Below are 16,024 nucleotides of genomic sequence, written 5' to 3' on the forward strand. Positions count from 1 at the left end.
GTGACCAAGCCAGCACATGCTCTAGAGAGTACCATGTCATACATTAGGTTGGAAATCTGACTTACATTCTACTGGAATCAGTTCCTAGTTGCAGTGAATAATGTTTGGCTTTTGGCTTTTTTTTTGTTTTGTTTTGGTTTGTTTCAGTTTTGTTTGGTTTGGTGGTTTTTTGTCTGGATTCTTAAGGAGAAAAAAATAGAAAAATGTGCTGCTTTGTCTGCTGGTGAACCCATAAATGCCTTTGAACGGGTTATCCAGTTTCAACTAAACTTCACTAATTGTGAGAGACATAAGATATATAAAATTACCTATAAGTTATATTGAACTTGAGACTGAGAAAACTTGAATGTTTTTAATCTCTGTATTGGATTTTAATTCCAATCTTTTTCTAGCAAACATGTCATGATAAGACTCATTACCAGAACTTCTTTTATGGTTTGCAGTTTCAGTGATAAACAAGCCTTACTTTACTTTTCTTGGAGAAGTCTTTGGGTTTAGCTGAGCTTTTCTTTGCTTATTAACAAAGAATAAAAGACTGAATATTTCAAAAATTCTCTACAACTATCTCACTTGAGATGTGTTGCTGAAGATGAAACATACTGCAAAGCTCTGTTTTACTGGATGACCCTGATTTAGCTTGGTTCATTTTGGTGGAGAAGACAGAAAGAACATATTTGTGGGAAAAAATTGTAGATATAAGAGTAAGAATCTTTCTTTGGGAGTGAGAAGTTCTAATTTGAATTCTTGAAACAGTCCTTATGAAGTGTCAGAATACTGCCTTTCCATAGTCTATCCCAGTCTTAAATTCCTACAGCTTACACAGAGGGATGTGATGAGTTGGAAGGGAGAGAACTCCATGTAGTGAAGAGAAATACAGTAGAACAAAATGAGTCATTTCCTCAGGACTGGGAGGGGAGGTAAGATAAGGTCAGAAACTGAATGGCATTGCAGACAAACTGATCTGAAAGAACTGCAAGAGGATTTATGTGATCTTTCAGAACCTAAATTCTCAGTGTCTAAACCAAGCACAAACAGTTCAGTATGAAGAAAGCCAAGTGCATCTGAAGTGTCCTGGGTGACAGATGAGCAAATATGTGCAAAGATCACAAAAACAAAGTCAGTTACCAGCTCTATTGAGATGCAATGCCTTTGATAAATACCTGGTTTTAGATCACAAATCTTGAGAGTTGAAGAGTTTGCAGAATTAATACTTTCTGGCAATGAAGTTTGCCAGCTGTCATGAAGACAATGAGAGCTTTTAGAATGCAAGTAATACTGTATGGGAAAGGAGGAATCATATGAACTGTAATTCAATTGGCTTCTTAACCAGAACGTGTAGTCAGATATGACTAAGCAACATATTAGAAATGTTTTTTACTCAAATTAATCTCAAAGTATGGAGTCATCTGCATTCTCATAGAGGCCTGGAGCTAATCAAAGTAGAGGTGTATATGTCCATCATTTGACTAATAAAGACCACAAAAGGTGGGGTGCCTCAGAAGTGACTTGAAAATTAAATTGAACACTGGCATCTGATAATCCTTAACTGTAATAAAGGTGAGAAGGCTTCAGAAACATGCCCTTCTGGAGAAATCATTCTCAGGAGAACAGGTAGTTCCTGATCACTGCAGTCCAAAGTTATCTTTGTTTGTGCATATGAGACAAGGACAAAAGTCTGAGGGCTGAGATGGACTTAAAAGTTGCTTTCTAACATTCCATAACTTTGAAAAAACTTTGTTAGAGTAGAGTGTATTTTCAGTATATATTTCCCTGACAAATTTAACAGTGAAAGGAGAGCAAATAAGATGATATTATAGGCACATATAGAAATTCAGAGTCGATTTGTATATTGCAGGTATTGCTTGCAGACAAGGTCAGTTTAAAATTTAGTATCTTGAAGTGATTGTTTAAAAGAAGGGATGGAACAGTGAAGTTGAAAATGTCACAGTGGCTATTATTTTCTCTCTTTTAGAAACATGGACACTAGTAAAATGTACATTCTTAGTCTGATGAATCCTGTTTTTGTGAAATATATGTCTTTTAGAAAGAATGGCCTAGATATCATCAGCCTTTTATTTATCAGAACATTTACCACTGGTTTGTAGTTATTCTTCACTGTTGTTTTGTCCCTGAGCAATACATTTGATTCTGCCAGTGTTCACGTCTTCCCACTGATTCTGAAGACTCTGGTTACAGCTTAATTTCAGATTACACACACATTCAGAGATTTAAAAGGTCTCTAACACAATGAAAGAGGAATTCATTTTCCAGGTTGTTAAAAACCCCATAATTTTTTGCTTAGATTACCTAGTAGATTTTTTTCTAAGCTTATATTTTCAAAAATTGAGACCAGAGTATGACAAGTGTCCCACTTTCACCATCAGGTTTTTAACATACCTAAATAAAGATTTGTCTTTCTCTAAGCTCTCAAATAAGATGTCATTCCATATACTAGAATCACTCTATTTTCTTACTCAAGAAATAGATTTATTAGTACTTTGTCTAGGGTGACAATGATTTTTTGTCCTGTTTCATTCACAATGTTAAAAGATTTGAAAAAGTGCCTCTTCAAAGTGGTTGTTTATGACTCCTAAATACCTTTAGATATCCTGATACCAGAAAGGAAACTTTCAATCACATGTTAATAACCATATATTCTGCATCAAAGATATGAGAAATCTCTAGCAATCTAAATTTTATTGAATTTCAGAAGTTGACACAGGGAAATGTAACTGTCAGATCATTTAAATAGCAAGTACAGGTGTTACAGACTGTGTAAATAAAAGTGTAAATTATCAGGAAATACCAGATTATCAGATATGCCATGTGTCACACACCAGATTATTCAGCAGGCTGCTATAGTTATGCAAAACTTTCTTTATTGTGGAATCTTCTAACTGTATTCTTTAAAAGCCTAGTCAAACTGTGTGAAGGTAGAAATAGCCTTTCAAAGAGAAAAAAGATGTCAGGAAGAAATAAAGGATTTCATTTATTTTTGGGTGATGCTTTAGTGTTTGACCCTAATTTTTTAGGTAGAGAACACTCAGCAGCAGGTAGCAGTGCCAAAAACTGTAAACTTCATCTGTTTTTAGGCCTGAACTTGAAAATTTCAATTTGCAAACACAAATTTTCAGATATATTCTCTAGCTGGTCCTTCAAGGAATATTTTTGTTTCCATAACGGCTGTTTTACCACTGCTCATGGAAGAGCTTCAGCAACAAGATGATTTTTATTCTGCTAGGTGGAATTACATGGAAAAACCCCCTCTCTTCTTTCTTCAAAAAAATGTTCAGGTGGTTACCCTTGACCTCACCAACACACAGCCTCATTTGCATAGATTGTGTGATGAGAGCAGTAGATCTGTGTTGTATCTGCACTGATTTCAGCCCAACAGAGCCTTGCTGTCAGCCAATTGTTGTATCATGGTAGCTGGAACACCACTGTGAAGCTTTACTAAACCAGTATAGAATATAGTTTGATCATGTTCATGTCAGTCCATGAAAATCCATTTCCTCTCTGGAGAAATTCACCTGTGCTTGATTCTCAGTCTCACCTGTTGCCTGTTGCTAACACTCTTTGAGAGCACGTGTGCTATTGCAGTTTGAGAATGGCTGAGGCAATAACCTTTTCATAGCTTGTTGATGTGGATTGTTACTTGTGACACTCACTGTAAATTAATTTCTGGACTACTGGATTCTGCTACTAAGTAATAAGATATTCAAACTCCATGATTGTGTTTTTATGAATGACAATTGGTACAATTTTAGAGCTGTTGAACGAATGTGAGATCCCACTGCTAATCGAAATACTTCAAATTAGGGAAATTCTTTTCTAGCGTGTGATGGAGGCACAAGCTAAGCCTCATTTATTCTCATGTTTATGCTTTTTTAGCTTTTTCTGAGGTGGCTCAGATTAGTGGTAAATGATTAGTTTAAGGGTCTGCTCTCTTTGTGATCTCACCAACAGCTTACTGATAAAGTAATCCCAGGTCACAGCACATTTCATAAATTACACAGGAAACAAAAATGCCTTTTGCCTTTGGGGGATGAATATTTTTCAGAATGTTGCCACAAATCAAACACTTCTATGTTTCATTAGATAGTATAGTGCAATATCAGAAAAAAAAATCTGGCTTTGTAAATTGAAGAAGGTTCAGGTTAAAGAAATAAGAAATAAAATGTTCTTGTATTTGTTTTCATTACCCATAAAATTCTACTCCGAGTCATTTTTGCTTATGCCATAAATATTTGTAAAATATTTAGGCAGATTATTAAAGCAGGCAGCTTATTTGGCTGTTTTCTGCTCAGAAAACAATGATCAAATTATTCTTTCAGTACAAGAAAAATCTAGTGGCATAGAGCTGAAAGAGGTGGTTAGGTTCTGGAACTCCTGCTTTCCTCACCATAGCACAGGAGCAGAGGAGGAACCCTCCCACGAGCCCCTCTGCATTTCTCCTTCAGCAGGACAGGGACCCTGACACAGGTGAGGGCTGGGATTCCTGCTCAGATCTCCCAGAGCCTTGGTAGAGAAGCATTGGCAGAATCTGGAAGCTGCTCTGCAAAACTCTCACTGTTTTATCAATTAAAGATGGTGTATTTTCAGTTTAAAATCTCTTATTGTACTTTACATACAAAGTTTCATTTCCTGTGTTGTCATCCATAAAATGCATTCTGTCATGCAGTGACTTTTCCTCCCCCTTGTTTGTTCCATTTCTAAGGAGCCTTTCTGATCTCCCGGGTAAACACAGTTTTCTCACATCTCTGAAGGGTGAGGCACTGTCTTGTCTAATGCTGAGCTGGAACTGTGACTCAGTATAAAATGGAGTATGAAGATGTACAAATCATGTTGTAATTTGAAGAAATTAAACATAATTGTACAATTGAAGTTCCATTTTGCCTTTTTCTTCATGTAAACAGTTACAAATTGCATGAAAGCAGGTTAGATTTTTTCCATTTAATCACTGAGCTCCTCTTAGAAAAGAACAATGAAATTAAATGCTGCAAGACAGAGAGTATGTTTCCAATCTTTGATCATCATGTGACATGGATAGGATGCCTTAATGAGTGGCCAGTACACATTTCTAAGTGTCATCTGAAAGAGTATCCTTAATAGCAACAGAATCTGAAAATCCTGTTAAAACTATGACTTTTCTTATAATTTAATTTTTTCATAATAAAAATAATGGTGATGATTCATGTTGCCAAAATATAAAAATTAGCTTATCAAGGCAGACAAGTTCCTACAATTGTATTTTTTATATAAATGAAAGTATTTCTATTTTCCAAAGATGGACCTGTTACCTAGAAATTAATAGACAGTAAGTGGGAAGGAACTGTGTAAAAAGGAACAGAAAAAAAGAATTTTAAAAAAAATTGATTTAAAAAAAGATCTTACATCAAAAGCCAACAATTTGTACTGTGATATCAGCAGTCACCATTTTCTGAAATAAAGGGAATTACGGCTATCTAAAATTAACTTTTGAAGTCTGGAGACTAAGGATCCTTTTATACAAAATCTTAGAGATTTTGTATTACTTTCATGTGTTTACACTTAGGGTTTTTATTTAGCAATCAATTCTCAAGTTACAAGAACTCTTAACCCTGGTTTAATTGGACCCAATAACAACCCCCATACCAAAGTCAATGTGTTTATAAGCAGGCACCCAAAATAGAACCATAGAATCACATAATAAATTCAAACAGTTCTGTTATATTTGACACTGAAATTAAGGGGTTTTTTTCCATTTATTTCCCTCTTGCCTCAGGAGTGGACAAGTTGAGAAGTTAGAAGTGGATCCTAGTAAATACTCATTCCCTGATGTGACCAAGATAATCCAAGAAAAGGAACGAACTGGACAGGGACCTATAAAGTTCCAACCACAGAAGGTTACAGAGGTTAAGAAAAGCTGTGATGATTTTGAAGATAATGAAGATGTTCCTCCCTTAATTTGAAACATTCTGAAATATCCCCTCTATAAGTAGCATGAATGCTTGTGTTGAATTCATGAACCTATGTGTAAATGAAATAAAATAGAGCTGAAGTTGGCAATATCATTACATTTCCTATCAATAAAATTTTTATGCTGGTGTTTTCAGCTGCATTTTCTGTTAGTATATTGCTATATAAATTATTTTTTTCTAGACTGTTTACTTAGTAACCCTGAAATTAGAATAGGAGCTTTATATCAGAGATTGTCATTTCTTCAATTAAGTGTTTGGGCTGAGAGATGACACATTACTGTAGAAAAAGAAAAGGAAGGAAGGAAGAAAGCACTTGTAACAAGATTTATGATTTTTCTCATTAAACTAAGGATATGAAAAATCTCTGTGTATTCCTTCAGTGTTTTCATTTTCATGATGAGCAACAGTAGAAGAAAAGGGTATGGTTAGAGGTACTGCTGTAATCAACCATTCATCACAGCATAATGCACAGCTCCTGGATTCTAGAGCTTGCCTAACAAATGCCAGTCCTTGAAGATTTTGGGAGAGAATAAAGAGAAACTTCAAGAAAAAAATAAGCTGAGTGACCTATACTACCTTGCTTATGCATTTGTAATTGTTTATAATGGAAGACTTCATTTGCAAGAGAAAATGCTTCAGATTCAAATGAGCTTTTGCTTTTAGTTAAGAGCAAGCAAAGTCAGGAAGAATCAAACAATATTTTAAAAAACTTGTTTCCATCCTTAAGATAAAAGATTGATAAGCTGCAGTTATAACTGAACCACTCTTTAGATGCAGATACTGTCCACATTATCCTCAGCACACTGTCATGTTCACAACACAGCCTTTGGAAGGGCTGTATCCCTAATTGTGAAAAATATCAATTGTTAAAAACTGTGCAAAAACCTCAGCAGTTTAAATGAAAATATTCCCATTGTATTCTGGGAATTTTAGCCACTCTAAAGTGCTTGATAGCTCTTCACAGATGTTTAATGTAAGATAAAGATAAATAGTCTATTTTAAAGTGCCCTGAAGAGAAGCAGAAAATATCCATCAACTTAGGCTGATGGCTTGAACCGATGCATTTTCTTCAGTTGCAATTTGACATGGATATAGGGTAAAAAATAAAGTTTCATACTAATGCTGGATATACTAAAAGCTAAAAAGAAAATTTATATATCTCAAAGACATAAGCCAGAGTTGAATTTGGACATCATCTGATGGTGGTATCATCTTGGATTTTTCTTTTTCACTGACTCAATTTTTCCAGCTCCAGAATAAATTCTCCAATGATACAAGCCTCTGAGCCCTGGAATATATTTAATCAGCTCTGCTCTGGTTAATGGAGTATAAAAACACTAACTGCTTTTGCAGTATGTCCCAATTCACTGGAAATGTCTAACCTTGCCAGCTAACTGTGGAAAAGACATATTAAATTTTATCTCTTGATCTCACTGAGTAGTAATATGCCCGTAGGGTGAGCATGGATCATTTTCTGGATTGCACATCAAGGTTCTGTATTTGGCATTGCACAGGGTATCCCTGCCCCAGCAGTGGCAGTGGGGCTGCAGGATCCTGGGGACAAACAGGTTCCAGCAAGGGCCAAAGGTTCCAGCAAGGGCCAAAGAGCCAAAGGAGGAGGAGCTGAGAAGGGGGACCCCAAGGGGAGCTGGAGGAGGGGCTGCAGGCTCAGAGAGTGGGTCCCCCCAGCAGCCTCTCTTGGGTTGAAAAATGTAACCAAAAATGTGTATTCTACTTTCATCTGTTGAAACCGGGTTGGGAGATATTGTTCTTTATCTCTTGTAACTCTATGGAGGGAAGAGGGCGGATGCCCTCTGTTAATGGGACAACTGATAATACCAGATAAGGCAGTGTTTCTTATCTCTTTCATGGACTTCGTCTCCCCCTCTGGGGGATATCTTCTTCAAATGGGCCATTAAGGCTCACCAGTGACATGACACATTGCAACATCCCATTGTGAGATGCTCCCCCCAGTGGGGAGGAGCCAACCATTCCTTACCCAGATAAAAATGGGACACAGGGACCCCAGAGCATTCTCTTCTCCGCTGAATTCTCAGAGAAAGACTGGACCCATCTCAGCAGCACTGGACCCTTTTTTCTACAGGATCATCTCTACTTCACAGAACAACATCTGTTACTCCAGGAAGACTATTTGGACTGCTTCAAACACCCTGACAGCAGGGCGTAAGGTCGTATCTCTGATTCTGTCAGGCTTTTCTAGGACTTTTGTTTGTTTGCTTGTTTGGTTTTTTGTTGTACTACTGCATTTGTATTTCTTTCAATATTCCTAGTAAACAAGTGTTATTCCTATTCCCATATTTTTGCCTGAAAGCCCCTAACTGTTAAATTGTAATAATTTGGAGGGAGGGGGGTTTACATTCTCCATTCCAAGGGAAACTCCAGTTTTCCCTGACAGGTACCTGTCTTTCCAAACCAAGACACAGCCCCAGAGACATCCCCATGGAACAGAGACCCCCTTGCAGCCCAGGGAGAGCCTGGGAGTCCTAAAAGTTGGTGATGTTTCATGGAACTGTCCAGCCCTAGTAGGAAAACAGGCAACAGATAATGTAATTCGTAGCAGTCAGTTGGACAATTTATGTTTTTATTTCTTTCAAGCCTACTTGCTTTTGTTTCAGAAGTATGAATTTTGCTGACCTTGGGTTAGATGAAGAGAAAAGGCTACACCACTTTTTTGAAGATAAAAATCAGTAAATTTTGGCAGCAAATCCAAAAAAAAAATTAATTTCCTGTAATTTCATTGATTGCTGTGAGGATTTCCTGTTGTTTCTAAGAGACAAACCTTTTACAGGCTTTCCTCTTTTTCTTCATTGCTTATTTCTGAAAATCTTGTAGGGGCAATCAACCTTTCCAACCTTCAGCCAATATAGATGAACCTGTCAGGAGTTTCAGACAGTTGTGGAAAACAGAGGCATCCATGCAGCCTGGTCAGGTATGGTTATTTTATTTTTTCATAAAGAGAGAGCTATAACAATTAATCTCTAATGTCAAATCAAAGGATAATATGATTGTATCTTTCCTCATTACAACTCAGTTCTGGTTTTCATCTGGTTTCACTGTCAATAGATTTTGCTCTGTTTTGAGGAGGGGGTGGGAATTATTGAGCTACTATTGCACCTGATAGGAAAATTAATAGCAAGTACCAAGACATTCTTAGAACTACTGAAGAAAGAGTTGTTTCACATGGTAACATTATCTTGGGATTGAGCCTGAAAATGGAGTATATTCTGAGAATCAGCTTCAATAAACCTCTGAACTGTGTATGGGCTATGGAGAACACAAGCAGAGGTTGATCACAGAGAAATGAAGTGCACGAGCACAAGATGACACCACAAGAGCATAAAAACACCTTACAAAATTACTGATTACTGGAAGGCAATTTTGAGGAAAGAAGATAAAAGAGGAAACAAAGGACATGTAGCCAACATAGATAAAATATCCCTTGTATAGTGAAAATTAAAAGACAAAAGAAGGAATGAAAGATCGTCAGAGCCCCCACCAGAGAAAGGAGGACAGAGGAAGGAAACTCTGGCACTGTCTTCCCCAGTTAAGGACAAGGCAGCTGATCAAAGCCATTGTGCATCTGGAACACGATTCTTCTACTTAGAGGAGACAAGAAAGTGCTGCTTTTTGATTTGCCACTTGCCTCATTCTGCCACTGCAGACTCAGCAGTTGTACATACAGCATTCTCTTACTATGTAATTGGGTTAAGTAGATTAAAATTTCAGAAAGCACTGAGTGTGTGTTGTGATATTTCACCTCTAACTAGATGACTAGATGAATTTTAGCAGTATGTAATTGATGGATGTACTCGTCATCCAGTAGACAGAAGATGGATGGGGTTAATAACAAATTCTAGCAGTACTGAGAGGAAAGATGTAACAGTTCAGCAATACCCTTGGATTTGCCACAAAATCTTCCTCTTGTACTAAAATTGGGATGGGATGTATGTTTTGGATATGCCATCAGAATGAGTGTTCTGTTGATCCACAAAACAGAAAGTGTCCGGTTCCCTCCAGCACTAAATCGATTCATTTTGGTCAGAAAAAGCAAAAGGAGAAGGGAATCTATGACAGGGTAAAGCTATCCTGTACTTCCAATTACAGTTGTAGTGCAGAAAAATGTGCAATAAAATAGCAAACTTGGTTCAAAACTACCAAAGGTCTTTTAGTCTTAAATAGATTTCTGGATATACTCAGTACCCATATTATATATGGGTACCAGTACTGGACTTGCAAAATATGTTTTCCCACTGCAGGTTTCAAATGAGAATTCCCATAAGGGGAACTGGTGAGTAGCAAATACATTTCTGACTGGTTAACAAATATGAAAGAAAACTGTAGGGGGCCTGAGTACTAATCTTTTTCTGAACAGTTGCTAAAGCCCAGGTGTTTACTGTCAGTGCTGGACTGGGTAACTTCACCCAAACTAAATCAGAGCATCACGGAACGTTCAAGGTTGGAAGGGGCCTGTGGTGGTGATCTGATCCAACTTCATTGTTTAAACTGGAGCCACTTTTCCAGGACCATGTACAGATGGCTTTAGAATACCTCCAGGGATGGAGAATTCACAAGCTCCCTGGGTGACCTGTATGGTCAGGCACCTGGTCACCCTCACAGTAAAAAAAGTGTTTCCTGATGGTCAGAGGGATCACAGTTGAGCCTGTGCCCACTGTCTCTGGTCCTGTCACTGGGCACCACCTATTCACAGTATAATTGCAATTTATTTGTGAATTAATGTATTTCTTCTGTTACAGAGTCATCTGTAGCATGCTGAAGCTTATTGTTCTCATTTGCAACATCTGAGCAATACTGACAGAACAAGTTTTCTTCTTCCACCTCTGATACACCCAGGCACAGTGAAAGCTCAATGAAGCTGAAGTCTAAGAAAACAGCATATGAATTAACAGGGACAAAAGACATGACATAATTTAGAAAACACTGCTTACTTAGAGTGACAGTTCATGTTTTACTTTCTTAAAAGCAGAAATGATAAAAGGTATTATTAGTGGCAGAAGTGAAGTGCTGCTCTTGGTTGCACAGTTGTGCACTGAACTATCTAATAAGCAGATGGGATCACCCTGAGACAGGTTTTGTACTATTTGTTCCTGCATCAAACACGTCACAGTAGAAGCGCTGTGAGAGCCACAGAGAACATCAGCTCTGGAGATTGTTTACTGTGTTGGTTTCAGAATCACCATAGATTACCTGAGCCAATTATAAAACATAGACATTAGAAGGATCAGGGAAGAAAGGAGATCATGTTAGACAGACTGGGCATCATTTCTTCTGCCTTACAAACCCTTCCTTACAGACAACAGCAACCACTCCCTTACACAGAGCACAGAAATGTGAGCCACAGATCCATTTAAAGAAACTCTACAGCTCCTCATAGAGAAGCCCTGACGTGGTGGGAATTGGCCAGGGATCAAGAGTCAGAAGCCCATTCCCCTAAGGAGATGGGATAGTACCGACCCAGCCCTCTGCTTTGTCTAGGTGTTAGCATAATTGTTTGCCCTTGGATGTGTTCAGATCTGCACAGTGTCAATTTTCCCATATAGGGCACTATATGGAGGTGTCTCAACTTCTAAGGCACTTTTCTGTTATTTGACTACAGCTTTCCTAGCATGATGCATAGGAAACTCATAATCAGGTCCACACTGGAGGTTATACTTCTGTTACTGGAAATAACAATTCTCAGTGTAGTACAGCCTGCATGTCTGGGCAAAAAAGAGATCTCAGAAGTTTTAGCACATAATGTGTGAACAGAAGCACTTAAGAACTCCACAGCTCTAAACAATGACCATCTTTCTACTCAGAAACCTAATAGGAAATATGTGTATAGAAAAGTTGACTGGTGAATATTTGGCTAAAAAGATGTGACCTGTGGTTATGTTTTGACCCCTGTTTTTGTGCTCTCACTGCTAACCATCTGTAAGTCTACCAGTAGCATAATTATGCCTGTTTGACAGTGTACATAAATTAGAGTTGGCTCCTCTGGTTTTGCAACAAGGCAGGCAGCCATCCGACTTTTTAATTAAGGATTTCACTGAGATTGATTATAAAGTTCCAATATGCTTCCATATTTAAATGAAAGTGCATCATCAGTATAAAATTTTCACATGGAAAACATCCACGGAGATTTATCAGTCCCCTATGAAGTATAGCTGAAGTGAAGTATGATATCAGCTACAGAAGAAATCCAAGCTGTCTGCTTTTCCTGCACCAAACTCCATTCTGCAGCAGAAATTCTCTAAGGGAATCAAGTCCAGGTTTTTTTTCACTCATTTTTTAAATTTCCATGAACCTAAGACGCTATACTCTATTTCTGAATATTTAAAGATGCTGATATTCCTGCACCATTTTCAGAACTTCCTTATGCATGCTTATGCTCAGTATCTAGTTACAGCTATTTAAATGCTTAAGTGTCACCCTTCCTTATGTCAGTAGTAAAAGCTATATTCATCTCACTAAAATTATTTTTCAATATGCTAAATAAAAATGTGAGCCTTTTTAAATTTATGCTTACAGTTTAGCTCAATCTGGGAATTCATGTATGAAACTAAGTCACTGTCAAACATTCTTAAAACTTTTCCAAGTATGCCTCCAGTGTAGATCTAGAGTATCTTAGATAAATCAAAACTTTTTCATTTTCTATCCTACAAAACTTGAGTTTCAGTCTGAACATTCTCAAAGAGTTAGTGAAGTATCAAAGGCTCCTGTGACACGTTAATATGTACCTATAGTCGTGAAGGTGATGTCAGATTACTTGGTGCTAATGTGCTGGGGGGTTTCTGTGGGGCTGAAGGTAATTTCTCACACTTTATCAGCTGTGTTGAGATACATAATTACATGTCTGTGATCTGTAAAGCAAATTCTCCCTCTTTATCAGTGTTTGACACTGGTTGCTTAACAACCTGGTTAATCAAAAACAGATTATACTGCTAGAATTAATGAGGCAATGAAAGGGTTTAATGACTGAGGGAAGCTTTTTAATGGCTGTTTCAAAGGGATTACTCAGTCTAATATTTGCTCATAAGTAGTAGAGAAATGTGTGGCATAGAAATCACAGTTATCCAGACAAATTAATTTCTCTGGGTCAGCTCAAACCTGCTATCACATCATTGAAAATCTCAAATCTAGTTCATGTTCTGATAGACAAAGAAGCTCTTTCTTCTTTCCCCTTGTATTAATTCAGGATTCAGTGTAGAAGAGTCAAGGGCAGCTGGCAAAAATGACCATTTAAATCAGCTCAGGATCAAGTAGGAGAGATTTTATTACTGGATATGTCTGAATCACAAGATAAAAGAAAATTACTACATGTGGTTAGAGACAGAGAAGTCTGCCCATTAAATGAGCTATGAAATTAGTTTCAGAAGCTGATAGCTCTTGAAATATCAGATCTTGAATTTATCGCTGGGATCTTGAATCAGGGAGAAAAATGCATAGTTTAGTCAGACAGACTGAGGTTCCAGGTTCCCTGGGGTTTTAAAGACTTTGTGTAGTATTCTTTGACCTGGGTCTTTACTCAGATGGTGTAAGAGGATCCAAGGTATTGTTCAGTCTGTCCGAGGAAGGGACATCTGTGTGGGAACACAAGTATGAATGGTCTCCCCATTTCTTGTCCTGCACAATGTTCTCACTACTTTTGTACCTCCTTGCCCGTTCTGGGGCGGGACACGGTGAGGTCTGTTCAGGTGGTTCTAAGAATCTGTTCCCTGACATTGCAAAGAAGGGAACAACAAATGGAGACAAGCAGGAAACCTACTTCAAAACTACCATCCAGTCTTGAACTGATCCACCAGTCCATGTCCAGGCCAGTGTTCCACAAGAATGTGGAGCTGGTTTGTGTCTTTCGTGCTGATTTTAGAGTTCTTGGTTAGAGTTCACAGGAGCTCTCACAATTTCCTTTTGTTAAAGGAATCTGAGTAAACAGCTTTGTTGTTGTTTAAATTTAAGGGGGGGGTCCCCGGGGAGTGCCCCCCAGAGACCCCCGGGGTCTTTTGGGGTCGTGGGGTTCCCGTGCTGGCAGGCAAAGAGACTTCAGACGCCAGTGGGGTGCTGATGAGGTGAGGGTTTATTCACTGAGGGAGAGGGAAAGGGGAGGGGGGAGGGGGGGAGAGGAGAGAGGAGCGTCCGGACGCCTCCGGGGGAAGAGGGGCAAGAGGGGGCGAGCCTTCTGCCTTAGCATTCTTATCACAGAGGTTCAAAGGGGCGCGGTAACATTCTCCAGCCAATGAGGTTACAGATACAGGATACTGCAGGGAGGGTACAGACTGGGGATAAACCCTACATTTTCCAGGGGTGAACTAGAGCAAACCATTTCCATAAAATGCAATCCCACAAGTCACCCTTTTTTTCTTTAAAATGTGAGAAGAGAAATATGACATATGACAATTAACAATTTAAAAAATGAAACAGTAATTACAGTTTTGCAGCATGAAACCAAATACAATTGCAGTAAGGATTATGTTATACTGTGAACAGTTGATCTGACCTTGTAATTGCAGTAGACGGGTTATGTGAGTTTATATTGCAAGATTTGAAACAAGTTAACAAACTTGTTTGAGCCTTTCCAGCGCGACTGGCCTAATAGTGTCTAGTCTTTTCCAACTGGCTTTTCAGACCACCACAGCCCCCAGCTTAGGCTGAGGCGCTGACTATGCTCCCACTCTAGGGACAGGAAAACACGTGGAGTTCCCCGGGCTCCACACACGGCTTCAGATTCTCCAGGTGGCCTGCTGCAGTTCCCCCATTGGGGCCGGGCAGGGGCAGTGAGGAATTTAAATCAACTCAAGCTGCCATTGATCTGTCACGGAATTCCCGTAAGGCCTGAACAGCAAGTCACCGACACTCACGGATCTGAGCCAAACCACTCCTTTCACTTTCCAACTGGTTCAACCAAAACAAAAGACCCCCAGTTTTAGGTCATCAAAAGAAAAACAAAAGAAAAAAACTACAAAAACCGTCAAATACTTTCTCAGACACCAATTTAGGTTATCAATCACCCTCAGAACTAACTGAGGACAGCATAAACCCAAAAGCGTTACAGATTCAATAGTCTACACTACTGAATCGCGCCTTACAAGAAGACAATTCAAAAACTGCTTCCCTTGGATCGACACTTGTGACCTGAAAAGGCCTCTGCCTTCTAAATTAGAAAACAGGGGAATCTGCAATATTTACACACACAAAACTAGAAAGGCATAATTGTGAAACTACTTCATGGGGATGGGAAGGAAATGGAGGGGTTTGGGACACCCTGCTGTTTGGCCAGAACAGCAAGGCACAGGGGCAGAAAAACAGGGAAAGGGAATCAAAGTAGCATTAACAATTATACAAGGCTGTAAAACTGGTATTACAAATTCACTTTAGCTTTGGGGTTTGGTTTCTTAGCGTTTACCTTGTGGGACTTGGAAAGCGGAAGATGGGACTGAGAGCACGTGGCCATGGTGGCCATGCGGTCACAGCGCAGCACGTGGTGTTAGCTGTGCCGTGCCGGGTTTAGCAGGAAAGGGTTAACTCTCGGGGGTTTGTTAAGGGAAAGGGGGTTAGGGAGAAGGAGCAGCGAGGGGAGGAGGAGGTAAGGGTAAGGAAGGAGGTTACACAATTTACAAAACCGAGTTTTGGAAGGTGCGGGCTTGGGCACAACTGAAGACTGCTTTTTCCTTCTCTGATGGCCGTCTGGCTGAGTTCCTTTCGCTGCTGTCCAGGGCTGCTTGTCCGCGCGGCTTCTCCCGGTGCTGGGGCCCGCGCGCGCTGCGGCGGGGCCGGGACCACGTGTCGGCTCCGCCGGGACTGCCCCGCGCCGCGGCCGCTGGGCTGGGGCCGCTCCGCCGCCGGGGCCGTGCCGGGCCGGGGCCACTCCGCCGCCGGTTCGCCGCCCGCGCCGCGGCTGCCGCGGGTCAGAGGGTGCCGCGCCGCTGCCGCGCAGCCCGCGCCGCCGAGCCGAGGCGGGCCGGGGCCGCGCCGCCGAGCCGAGGCGGGCCGGGGCCGCGCCGCCGAGCCGAGGCGGGCCGGGGCCGCGCCGCCGAGCCGAGGCGGGC

General features: G+C 39.9%; 1 protein-coding gene across 4 annotated transcripts in view; it reads left to right on the forward strand.

Moving 5' to 3' along the window:
* LOC134557171 (dynein axonemal assembly factor 11-like) overlaps positions 1-6,321 on the forward strand; it is a 54,861-nt gene extending 48,540 nt beyond the window's left edge. For all 4 annotated transcript variants that reach the window (XM_063410205.1, XM_063410122.1, XM_063410035.1 and 1 more), the window contains one exon: positions 5,765-6,321. In XM_063410205.1, coding sequence (XP_063266275.1) covers positions 5,765-5,951 — 187 coding nt within the window. In that variant the 3' untranslated portion in view covers positions 5,952-6,321. The remainder of the gene's footprint in view (positions 1-5,764) is intronic.
* Positions 6,322-16,024: the final 9,703 nt, after the last annotated feature.

The sequence above is a fragment of the Prinia subflava genome, chromosome 1, assembly GCF_021018805.1.
Source record: "Prinia subflava isolate CZ2003 ecotype Zambia chromosome 1, Cam_Psub_1.2, whole genome shotgun sequence".
Classification (NCBI taxonomy): Eukaryota; Metazoa; Chordata; class Aves; order Passeriformes; family Cisticolidae; genus Prinia; species Prinia subflava.